This window comes from Panthera uncia, chromosome A2 (genome assembly GCF_023721935.1).
Source record: "Panthera uncia isolate 11264 chromosome A2, Puncia_PCG_1.0, whole genome shotgun sequence".
NCBI lineage: Eukaryota > Metazoa > Chordata > Mammalia > Carnivora > Felidae > Panthera > Panthera uncia.
Genome location: NC_064816.1, coordinates 20,065,915 through 20,077,573, shown reverse-complemented (window position 1 = coordinate 20,077,573; position 11,659 = coordinate 20,065,915). Strand labels below are relative to the sequence as shown.

The window sequence follows — 11,659 nt, the reverse complement described above, 5'->3', positions numbered from 1 at the left end:
GCGGCAGAGTGCGCGTGCTCCTTAAGGTGGAGCCCAGCCGGAGGGAGCTGGCGCAGGCGCCTAGGCTCTGGAGGCAGGGTGGCCCAAGGGGGCGGGGCCTCCCACGTGGCGTCCACCCGGCTCCGCCCCAGCCTCCCCAGTGCAAACCAGTGCTCGGAGTTGGCGGCGGCACCCCCTACTTTGCCACCGCCATCTTTTTTCTTAAAGTCCTGCTAGAAGTGACGACCCTCTCTGATGGGCTAAACGTATACCGCATTGTACTATAGAGTGCAATTATGCAATTCTTTGCATTTATTTCGGGGTTGCGACTGGTGACAAGAATACTAAAAATAACAGAATTTGATATGCATTGTTGAAAGCTGAACTTTATCACAACAAAAGTCCAAGTAATCACCTTGTGACAAACAACCCTGAAATTAAAGCCATCCTGTATCCGGGGCACTTACCGTTATACAGGGACGTGTAGGTGCTTTTTATGCATCATCTCCTTATTCACAATAATCACAGAAGAGCAGAGTGGCTCAGGAGCATGGGCTTTGTCAAACCACATCCCTTGCTCCACAAAATGGGACCCTTTCTCTGATGCTGGGAGGATTTAGAGGTAAAACAAACAAAGCACTTACCACAATGCCTGGAGCATAGTAGCTGATCGATTATCATTAGTTAAAACAGGATGATGATGATGATGGCGATAACGATTTATTGAGTGCCAGTTCTTTACATGTACTCTAAATCCTAGGGAAACTTGCCTCTATTTGCATCTTCTCCTTTTATAGATGGGAAACTGAGAAGTTAAAAGCTTGAGCCAGGTAGTAGCAGAGCTCAGACTCCAGAGCCTTCACTCTTGCTAAGTCACTAAGTCTCCATGCTTTGTTGTAAACAGCTGTCACTTTATTACCTAAGGCTAAAAAAACAACTGGGTCCTTATCTTTGGAAAGGGAGACAACTAGTACACAAACTAAAAAAATCAAATGAAAACTTAGTGAAAAAGTCTGGTGATGTGAACACAAAGTATACACAAACAGGCTGGAGAAGAGGGACAGAGCAAGCAGGGCCCCTGGCAAGGGTCACAGAGCCGAGCTGAGCAGCCAGGCCAGTGCTGCTACCCGGATAACCTGCCTTCTCCAGCTTCCCGCACACACTGGCTTGGCACTCACTCGTTTCTTTTGGTGGCTCTGGAAGCCTGTCACTGCGGGGCACCCATCTCCCGCCTGAGGAGACTTACTTGTGGACAGGTGTTCAACGCCCTCCTAGCTTCCTGGGGCTCACACGTGCCTACCCTTCCGCCTCCATCCTGCCCCATCACCTGGCCCAGGATCTGGCCCACCATATGTAAGTGCTCAGCCAAGATGCAATGTGTATTCAAATAGGCACACACCCTTAAACCGGGAGGAGCACCCCAAGGAAACAGAGTGTCTAGCCGGCCAGGTCCCCACCGACAGGGCCCACCGGTGCAGTGCACCACCTGGTACGCATGCGGGCTCAGGAAACAGATCTGAGTAGAAGAAACACAGGTGGAGAGTGGTTCCAAGAAGGAATGCCGAATTTCGATGGAAAGTCTGGAAACATTGCTGGAAGAGACCGCGGCATCTCAATGGGGGCCCCGCGCGGGGAAGCGGAGAGTGAGGTCGGTGCGGCTGTTTGCTGAGGTCAGAACCAGGCAGGCGCAGTGACCCCGGGCCCACAACTCTGCAGCGCACCGCTCAGGGGTCCTGCCCTAGGTTAAAAGGGGTCATCTGTGTGCGGTAGAGGGCGGGAGCGAGGAGAGGCTGCTTCAGCGGCGCTGTGGGTCCCGAGGTCTCACCCGGCGTGGGGAAGGCTCTTTATTCGCTAGAGTGAAACTGGCCGGCCTCTGATCTGCAGGGATCAGGACCCTCGCCGCATCACTGGCTGGGAGCGGTGGCGGAGCTGAGGTCGTGAAGGACAGGGGCGGGCGCGGGGGGCGGCGGGCTAGAGGACCCGGGAACGGAGGGGGAGACAGAGGACCGGGGGTCGAGGTGGGGCCGCCGCGCTCCGACCCTTCCCTCTCCGTGTCCCGGCCGTCTGCAGCCTCAAGGAGACGACCGTTCTTGGGTCCTCCGACCTCCCGGGAAGGGAGCCCAAAGAGCAGCCATCGCTGCGGTGGCCACCGAAGGGGGGCGCAGAGTCCTCCTCAGCCTCGAGGAGACGGGGGAGGGGGCTAGGGAACCCGTCCCGCCCAGCCCCGGGACCTCCCGCCCCCCAGGCCGAGGGGCGCGCCCATTGGCCGGCCGGGCTCCGCGCGCCGCGCCCATTGGCCGGCCGCCGTGAGGAGCACGCGGCCACCGTGGCGGGCGCGCAGTCGGAGGGCGGCGGACTGGCCGACGGGCCGAGGGCTGCGCGGGCCGCGCGGCGGGCATGGCGGGTGCGGGGCTGCGGGCGGCCGCTCGGCGCTGGCTGCCGTGCAGGGGCCACGGCGGGCCGCGAGCCGCGTCGTCCTCGCCCTCCTGCCCTGGCTGCGGCCCCCCGGGTCCCGGCGCCCACTGCCCCGGTGCCCCGCGCCCCGCGCCCGCCCCGGCGCCCGCCGGGGGCGCCGAGCTCAGCGCGCACCTGTGGGCTCGTTACCAGGACATGCGGAGATTGGTGCACGGTGGGTGAGCCGAGGTGGGATGGGCGCCGGGGGTGTATCCGCGCGGCGGCCGGCGCGCGCCCAGGCGACGGACAGACCAGCGGTCCTGAGCCGTCCCGGGCGCCGCTCTTCGGGGAAAGCACCCTGGTGAGGCTCGCCGGGGCCCCGGAGCCTGAAGGCCGAGCAGCTTTTCGGGAGAGGCTCCCGCTGGTCGTCCCGGGGCCCTCTAGGGCCGCCCCGACGTCCGGAGGCAGACGGGCCGACGGGAGGTTTGTTTCCTGGCTCGGTCTGCAGGATCTCGGGGTTCCCGAAGCGGCCTCCGGAATGCGAGCCCCCACCGTCTTTCCTGGCGACCCCGTCTGCCGGGATGCTGCGGCGGAAATGCCCCTACCCCTTGTTCTCTTAGGGGCCCTTAGTTGGGGCGGGAGCTCCAGGGACAAAGCCGGCCGGCGGCGCTGCCCAACCTAAGCGGTCGCGGACTAGACTTTGCAGACACCTCTGGATTGCCACCGAGGTCCGAGGCACTCTCAGCCCAGGAGGGGAAGGTGTTGGTTGGAGAAACGAGACCAAGCCACCCCAGGGCCCTGGAGTCCACAAGGGTGGCTTCATCCTTGGCCGAGACACTGCAAAATGGGCTGATGAACCTGCGGCCTCTCCCCAGAGAGGCTAGGCTTCCTGTGTTCTCTCCCACACCTACAAGGCAGGCTCCTCAGGTTGCTCTACAGGTCTTCTCCAGACCCAGAGCAAACACAAATCCTTAACAGCATCCCAGGCCTGTCCTGTCCACTGAAGGGGGGGGTGGAGGGTGGGAGGGGCGGGGTCCTGACAGAGGTCCAAGGGCTTCAGAACCACAATTCCTCACTATTCTGCCTTGGACTTCTCAGGTGAGTCCTGACCAGCTCTCCACACAGCTAGAGTGGAGGCTCTAATCATCTGGAATCTTCCAGACAGGGATGGGATGAGAAGCTGGGATGCCCTGATGAAGCCAGAGATCTGAGAGTGCCTGATATTGGTCCCCACACCCGCCCTGGGGCTCTTCTCTCTTCTGTGGCAGGCATATGTGGTTTGGGCTTGACCCTATCACTGACCAGCGGGGTGGCGCTCAGCAGGCCTCAACCCTCTTGGACCCTCAGAGTCTACAGTGTAAAACACAAACCCACAACACAGGGCTGTGGTGGAGACACAGAAGGAACGAGGCCTGGAAAGGGCAGGGGAGCTTCTAGAGGAGCCCCCAAGGGTGATGTGGCTTTCATTGTCTGGTAAGACAAAGTGGCCCTGTCTGGAAGATTCCAGATGATTAGAGCCTCCACTCTAGCTGTGTGGAGAGCTGGTCAGGACTCACCTGAGAAGTCCAAGGCAGAATAGTGAGGAATTGTGGTTCTGAAGCCCTTGGACCTCTGTCAGGACCCCGCCCCTCCCACCCTCCACCCCCCCCTTCAGTGGACAGGACAGGCCTGGGATGCTGTTAAGGATTTGTGTTTGCTCTGGGTCTGGAGAAGACCTGTAGAGCAACCTGAGGAGCCTGCCTTGTAGGTGTGGGAGAGAACACAGGAAGGCCTGCTGGGCTTTGTCACACCTGGCTCACCTGGATCTTAAGATCATCACAGAGCCACTCAAGCTCCTCTTGATGTGAAAGCGTCATTTCCAAGATGCTAGGATGAGCCAGACTGACACCCCTGAGTCCTAACTCATCACTCTTGACTGGGTTTTCTGGGGGACATTCTGGGCATTGAGGTATGCCTTGGGCTAATGCCTGTGGGCAAAACTTTGCCCAGGAGCCAGGCCCCAGCCCAGTGCCTCCCTGCCAGCATGGGGACACTGAAAGGCTAGGCCTAGGGGCAGAGTGGTTAAGGCAAGTGGAGTGACCCGAATTTTAATCTCAACTGCATTGCCTACCGCTGGATGGTTTAGAGCAAGTGACTTCACCTTCCTGAGCCCATTTCTTCCTCTGGATGATGGATGAATAAGTAGGACCACCTCACAGGATTGGAGTAAGGCTTGAACAGGATGAGCCTCTAAGGCACCCAGCAAGTGCACCCAGCAACAGCTGGGAGGAAGGCACCCACAGTGAGTCTTACAGCTGCCGTGGGGAAGAGTTGGCCCTGGAGCCTGGGGCAGGGGTGGGAACTGGGGACTGAGAAGAGGAAAGGAGGGTGAGGTCTGCACAGTGAGCCCAGTGAACTTGGGAGGCCAGTGCAGGTGAGGAGTACATCCTCCTCACCTGGCCCTGTGCGCCACCATAGTCCCGTGGAAAGGAGTGGACCTTGTGGCCCCCAGAGCTGTGCTTTCCTCCGTCCAGAAATCAGGTCAGGAGGGTAGACCCCATGGGCTGCTTCCCCATCCTGCTTTGTTCCTCAGAGGATTGTCCATCCTGGGAACATTTTCAAGGACAGAGGCAGAAGCCTGGTCTTGGCTAGAACTCTGCCGGCAACAAGGGGCTATGCTGCCAAGCAGATCCCTCCCCTCCCCCCAGTAGCCCTGGGGGGCTACTGGACTTGGTGCCCAGGAACTCAGGACCGTGGGGAGAGCAAGGCCCAGTGACATCAGAGGCCTAGTGACATCAGAGGGGCATCTCACAAGCAGTTCCCTAGAGAGCTGAAGGCAGCTGCGTCTCACGTGCATCCAAGTGAGGAGTGTTCTGTCTGCACCCACGAGTCTGCGAAACAGCTGCTCTGTGCCAGGCTTACGTTGGCCTGGGGCCCCTAGAGGAACCAGCCACACTTGTTCCCCCACCCACACCCTGCACTTTGCTCCAAAGGAAAGGGGGTAGGGTGGAGCCCGTGTTCCAAAGGGGCCTCCAAGGCAAATGCTCAGAGCGTGGGAGCTCATCGGTGTTTGCCTCTGTGCACAGGCAGCTGTGTGGCCGAGGGTTTCTGCTTCAGGATTGTGCCTTCTTGTGGCTGAGACAGGAATTCCGTGGAGGCTTGGGCTGTGGGTGTGGGCCTTAGCCACAAGCTAGTGGTCTCAGGAATGGGGCCACCTGGAGCCCCTGCAGGGCGGTGTCCTGTGCACCTAATCCCACCTGGTCCCCTCTCCCGCAGCCCCTACTCCTCAAGTGATGCAGGGAGATCCGGGACAGGGAGGTGACAGGCTTCAGAGGCCCGTGCTTCATTTAATCCGTTTGCTGGGTGCAGAGCAGGAATGCTGCACAGAGCACATTCAACATGACCTCTCCATAATTCTGTAGGTTGGCACGATTTTGATTCCGCCTTGAGAAATAGGGAATCTGAGGTACGAAATGTGAGGTAACTTTTCTGAGGTGCCAGTTGTAAGAGGGGGTATTTGGCTTGGTCTCTGTGACCTCAAAGCCCAGGCCCTTTCCCCATTCAACTCCCCTACTGTACAGATGGGGAAACTGAGGCAGATAAGCCTGGGACCCCCTCATCCTCCTCTGCCTCCCTAGGACCCTAGAGCCTACTCTGCACGGTGTCCCACTCAACCTGACCATAGCAGCCAGGGACTTGGGGTGGCCATGACCACATCCCCAGAAGGGAGCAACCTGGGTACTGCCCTGCAGCCCAACATCACACGTCCTGCCTGTCGTAATTAGCAATGTTCCCTGGCCAAAAGCAGCAAATGTCATTATGTGGACTGGCGGGCCGCTGAAATCCGATTAGAGGGGCCTCATTCCACAGGCCGTGGCAGGTGCTCAGACCCGGGAAAATGAGCGACAGAAGAGCTACCCCATACTCCCCCCTCCCCCAACTCCTATAATGTTCCTCAGTCCCAGCCTGAGCTTCAGGCAGGGTGGAAAGGGCCCAAGCATAGCCATGGGTCCAGTAGGGCTTATGAGAGCCTGGAGGGGACGTGGGCTCAGTTCACCTGGTGGGCTGCAGGCAGGGGTGTAACCCAAGACCCAGAGGTGGGAGATCCAGCTGTGGTCTTGTCCCATTGCCAGCTCTGCCTTACCCCAACCACGTGACCCTGGGCAAGTGGCATTTCTAAGCCTCAGTTTGACCATATGCAGCCTCGGGCTAAGATTGCCCATCTTGGGTGGTTTCATGAGCCTCCCAGAGCTGGGCACCTGGAAAGTGCTCGGTGACCATTTGCTGCTTCCGTGTTCATCTCATCATACCTGCATCTCCTCCCTCCAGACCTCCTGCCCCCTGAGGTCTGCAGTCTCCTGAACCCAGCAGCCATCTATGCCAACAATGAGATCAGCCTGCGTGATGTCGAAGTCTATGGCTTCGACTACGACTACACGCTGGCCCAGTACGCAGATGCGCTGCACCCCGAGATCTTCAGTGCCGCCCGCGACATCCTGATTGAGCACTACAAGGTGAGGCTGGCCGGGCAGACGGCCCAGGCCCCGGGGGAGCCTCAGGCTGAGTCACGGAGGTCCCCTGAGGCAGCTGCCCAGCCAGAGGTCTGGCATTGCCACTGGCTCAGGCGTGGCGCACTTCCCCCCCGACAGTACCCAGAGGGGATCCGGAAATATGACTACGACCCCACCTTTGCCATCCGAGGCCTCCACTACGACATTCAGAAGGTGAGTGGCTAGGCCATGTTCTCCGCGGGGCCCCTCCTGACTGGATGTGCATCAGCACTACTTCCTTAGCCCCCATCCTCTATAAGGGGCTACCCCTGGCCTCACAGCTGTAGCTTCACGGGCACTTAATCCCCTTGGTACCTTCCAGCTGGGGCTTCAGCACAGGGACTGGAAGAGGCTGGCTTGGATGAATGAATGCAAGCCCCTTTCTTACCACCCATCCCATTCTCCCGGTGCTCCCAGAGCCTTCTGATGAAGATTGATGCCTTCCATTATGTGCAGCTGGGGACGGCCTACAGGTCAGTGCAGACTGCCCTGCCTGACCCTGCTGTCCCCCCACCCCCTCAACCTGCATCTTACACCGTGGCCTCAGCTCAGGACCACTTCAGACTCATGATGTCTGTGCATCCACCCAGGGGCCTCCAGCCTGTGCCTGACGAGGAGGTGATAGATCTATATGGGGGCACCCAGCACATCCCACTGTACCAGATGAGTGGCTTCTACGGCAAGGTACTTGCTCCGTCTAACACTGCCACTGGCCAGGGCAGGCAGCTCAGTGATCTCGCTGTGGGTGCCCTCACCCTGGTGGGCTGGCTCACCCAGCAGGTAGTTTCCCTCTACCAGTGTCCCAAGGGACACTGGTCTCCAGGGCGAGGGGCGGTAGGGCTAGAGGGGCTGCTGAGGTGGCTGCTCCCTCCACAGGGTCCCTCCATCAAGCAGTTCATGGACATCTTCTCACTGCCAGAAATGGCACTGCTGTCCTGCGTGGTGGACCACTTCCTGAGTCACGGCCTGGAGTTTGACCAGGCGCACCTCTACAAGGATGTGACAGTGAGGACACTGGGCCTGCCTCTTGGGGTGGCAGGGAAGATCAAGTCAGCCACAGCGGGGCAGGCCTTCTTGCCCCCACTGTACCCTCACAGTCCTTCTCCTACCCCCAGGATGCCATTCGAGATGTGCACGTGAAGGGCCTCATGTACCAGTGGATCGAACAGGATATGGGTAAGGGTAGACAGTAGCCCTGCTGCGGCTTTCTGGGCAGGGGGCCGGGCTGGCCCTCACAGACCCATCTCCCTGTTAGAGAAGTACATCCTGAGAGGGGATGAGACCTTCGCCGTCTTGAGCCGCCTGGTGGCCCATAGGAAGCAGCTCTTCCTCATCACCAACAGTCCTTTCAGCTTCGTGTGAGCTGCCTGCGGTGGGGAGGTGGGGGGGTCCTGGGGGGAATGGGGCGGGGCCCAAGGAGGGGCCTGCCTCAGCCCACCTGCTGCCTGTTCCACTTCTGCCCAGGGACAAGGGGATGCGGCACATGGTGGGTCCTGACTGGCGCCAGCTCTTTGATGTGGTCATCGTCCAGGCAGACAAACCCAGCTTCTTTACTGACCGGCGCAAGTATGGGCCTAGCAGGGGTGATGAGGGTGGGGAGCGGGCACTGGCCTTTGCTCACCACCCTGTGTGCTTGGGGTCGGGACACCCCCTTGTCAGCACCCAGCCCATGTGAGCAGGTGGCCTTTGCAAACTGAGGAGGTGCCTGCTTCTGGTCCTGCCCTAGACTGGAATCCAAGCCCTTTACCCCTCTGCCTCCAGGCCTTTCAGAAAACTTGATGAGAAGGGCTCCCTGCACTGGGACCGCATCACCCGCCTGGAGAAGGGCAAAATCTATCGGCAGGTGAGTGCTATCTGGGTGGCCTAACCATAGCCCCAGGCTGTGGAGGGGTCAGTAGCACAGCTTCTTGGGCCCTGCCCAGCCACCACACATCTGCCGTGGCTCTGCCCCCTTGCACCATTTCCAGGGGCACCAGGGAATGGCTCTCAGGACACAGGCCTGGTCAGTTTGCCTTCATTTGAATTCCAAGTTTACTGCTCGATAGCAGAGGGAGTCTGGCCAAGTCACTTGACCTCTCTGTGCTTTGCTTTTTCTCATCTATAAAAGAAGTATAATGTAAAAAAAAAAAAAAAAGTATGTTCTACTTGAATTGTGGTGTACAAGCCCTTAGATGGGCCAGGCATTTACTGAATACCCACTAAACAGCAATGTCATTAGTTGGGGCTGACCACTCTGCTACAGCCAGTCAAGCTGGCCGGAGCAGCTCACGGGCCCTTGGGGAAGACCCCGTTTCCTGGCTGGTGGCTAGGAAGATGAGAAGGGGGCCCAGTGCTGGGGGTTGTGTGGTGATTAAGGAGCAGGAGGTGATTAAGGCATTTGGCCCTGGATGGAATGCGGAAATCCTGGCTGAGCTGGGCTTCTTGAGGGTGGGGGTTCCAGGGGTTGGGGGGAGAGAGGAAGTCAGCAGTTGGGTCGGGAGCAGCCTGGGGTATCCAGGGCAGCGGCCCGGCCTGTAGACAGTACTCCTACCTGGGTTGCACCCAACTCTCCATGGCCCCCTTGAGCGCAGGCTCTTACCCTCAGCTCTGAGGGCAACGCTCTCCTTTGTCTTGGCATCTTGGCTAATAAGCCTGAGGAGGGTCATGTACCTTCGTGGGGAACAAGGGGAGTTTTTCTCCTTTGGCAGCTTTTAGCCTTTTCTTTATGCCTGATGATCTGAAGTTTCATTTTGTGTGTGTGCCCGATCCTGCTTGGTTCTCATCTTTCTTTATGCTCCCTTCCTGTCTCCCCTTGCTGGGGAGCCTGGAACCCAGGTTCCGTCTTGCCTGACTCAGCACCTGTACCTCGAAATTTTCTCGTTTCAGGGCACATCCTCAGCGCTCCACCCACTCGTATTTGACTCTACAGCCTCCCCACTTGAGCTTATTTCAACAATCCTTTCACGGCCCTGTGTCTGCCACGCCTTGCTTTCTCCCCCTGCCGCTAGCATGCACAGGCTCCTTTGCGCTGAGTGTGAATTCTGTTCATTTCTAGGGTGTGGGCTCCTGCCTCACTGGCTGCTGCGCTTCCTGCTCTGGGCCCCCTGCCCCATTTTCTCTCCCGCGAGCTTCCTCTGTTGTGTTTGAGCTTGATTGCTTTCATCTTTTCTCTGGCTTTGGAGCAGGAGGGGCAGATGGCTTCGCAGTGAGGTCTGCTGGGTCCCTCTGGGCCCAGGCCGGGGAGGACAGGAAGGGCTTTAGGGCCACAGGCTCGCTGCTGTGGTTTGTTTCCCACAGAGTGGGATCCCTGGGGTGGGTGTGAGGCCACAGGGAGGGGAGGCCCAGGGCATCATGCCAGGCTGACAGGAGACCTTCCTGTGGCAGGCAGACCCCCTTCCTGTGAAGGGGGAGGAGAGAGGGCCAGAGCCCGGGGACACTGAGGCCACGGGAAAGGGCAGCCCGGCATCCAGCTGGAGGGGCCGTGCTGCCCCTGGGGATTTGGGAGGAAGGTGGAGAACATGGCGTGGCTCTGGTAGTCCCGTGGTACGCTGTGCTCAGCGGTGCCCCCCCCCCCCCACCTCTCCCCAGGGAAACCTGTATGACTTCCTCCGCCTGACGGAGTGGCGTGGACCCCGTGTGCTCTACTTTGGAGACCATCTGTACAGTGATCTGGCGGTGAGGGGCGCAAGGCTGGGTGGGAGGGAGGGAGCCTGCTGGCTGATGCTGATCCCTGTCCTCCACCCCCCAGGACCTCATGCTACGGCACGGCTGGCGAACCGGTGCCATCATCCCCGAGCTAGAGCGCGAGATCCGCATCATCAACACGGAGCAGTACATGCACTCGCTGACGTGGCAGCAGGCACTCACGGGGCTGCTGGAGCGCATGCAGGTGTGGGGGCGCAGGGCGGCCCCGGGGGGAGGGCAGGGCTGCCGCCCAGGCACACACCCAGCACCCACCTCATCTCCCCCAGACGTACCAGGACGCCGAGTCGCAGCAGGTGCTGGCTGCCTGGATGAAGGAGCGGCAGGAGCTGAGGTGGGCAGGGTGGGGCAGGAAGGGCTCCCAGCCTCATTCCTGCTGTGCCTGCTCTAGTGCCCCATGTCTCTTCCTCAGGTGCATCACCAAGGCCCTGTTCAACGCTCAGTTTGGGAGCATCTTCCGCACCTTCCACAACCCCACTTACTTCTCACGACGCCTCGTGCGCTTCTCTGACCTCTACATGGCCTCCCTCAGCTGTCTACTCAACTACCGGGTAGACTTCACCTTCTACCCACGCCGCACACCCCTGCAGCATGAGGCGCCACTCTGGATGGACCAGCTCTGCACCGGCTGCATGAAGACACCCTTCCTTGGCGACATGGCCCACATCCGCTGAGGGCACCTTTATTGTCCAGAATAGGTCCTAACCCCTCCTGCCCCGCCTATGCTGGGCGTCGTTCAGGGCGGGCAATAAAAGTGGTCTCCCTCCTGCTCGTGCCTCTGTTCGGTCCTAGATGCATCACTTGACCGTGAGGATCCGCTGGGTGTCCGGGAAGTCCTCCTCCAGGAGTGAGTCCTGGGTAGGGGGTAGGACTGCTTGTGGCTGGGCTGATAACCAGGCCCGGGGGTCCCCTTCTGTCATCGCTCACCCCTCATACTCACATCGAAGGGCTCACAAAAGGCATCAGGGCTGCCGAAGACGGGGTTGGGAACAGAGACCAGGGTTGGGCTGGTTCCTTCCTGCCATGGGGAGAAGTCATTCTCAGCATCATCTTCTGCCTGGAAGAGAGGTATGTGG

At 59.5% G+C, this 11,659-nt stretch overlaps 2 protein-coding genes across 4 annotated transcripts in view; one reads left to right on the top strand and one right to left on the bottom strand.

Annotated features, from left to right (window-relative positions):
* The first annotated feature begins 2,310 nt into the window (after positions 1–2,310).
* NT5DC2 (5'-nucleotidase domain containing 2) lies at positions 2,311–11,352 on the top strand. 2 transcript variants are annotated; one of them, XM_049640629.1, is made up of 14 exons: positions 2,327–2,608; positions 6,682–6,866; positions 7,002–7,076; positions 7,320–7,375; positions 7,493–7,586; positions 7,779–7,907; positions 8,018–8,078; positions 8,158–8,260; positions 8,367–8,468; positions 8,664–8,745; positions 10,470–10,556; positions 10,630–10,770; positions 10,853–10,917; positions 10,996–11,352. In XM_049640629.1, exons 1-14 carry the CDS (start codon positions 2,377–2,379, stop codon positions 11,255–11,257), a joined length of 1,674 nt encoding a protein of 557 aa, XP_049496586.1. In that variant the 5' UTR covers positions 2,327–2,376; the 3' UTR covers positions 11,258–11,352. The 2 variants fall into 2 exon arrangements, with proteins under 2 accessions (XP_049496587.1, XP_049496586.1); XM_049640630.1 differs by lacking the exon at positions 10,853–10,917 and having other exon boundaries at positions 2,311–2,608; positions 10,996–11,196.
* The window catches only part of STAB1 (stabilin 1), a 27,395-nt gene continuing 26,967 nt past the window's right edge, over positions 11,232–11,659 (bottom strand). For both annotated transcript variants that reach the window (XM_049640627.1, XM_049640628.1), the window contains exons 68-69: positions 11,524–11,640; positions 11,232–11,437 (exon numbers count right to left, since the gene is read on the bottom strand). In XM_049640627.1, the coding sequence (XP_049496584.1) occupies positions 11,381–11,437; positions 11,524–11,640 (174 nt within the window). In that variant the 3' untranslated portion in view covers positions 11,232–11,380. The remainder of the gene's footprint in view (positions 11,438–11,523; positions 11,641–11,659) is intronic.

Coding starts and splice junctions, on each gene's coding strand:
- NT5DC2 (XM_049640629.1), top strand. CDS start 2,377: ATGGCGGGTGCGGGGCTGCGGGCGGCCGCTCGGCGCTGGCTGCCGTGC. Junction 6,867..7,001: donor TCCTGATTGAGCACTACAAG/GTGAGGCTGGCC, acceptor CCCCCCCGACAG/TACCCAGAGGGGATCCGGAA. Junction 7,587..7,778: donor TGAGTGGCTTCTACGGCAAG/GTACTTGCTCCG, acceptor CTCCCTCCACAG/GGTCCCTCCATCAAGCAGTT.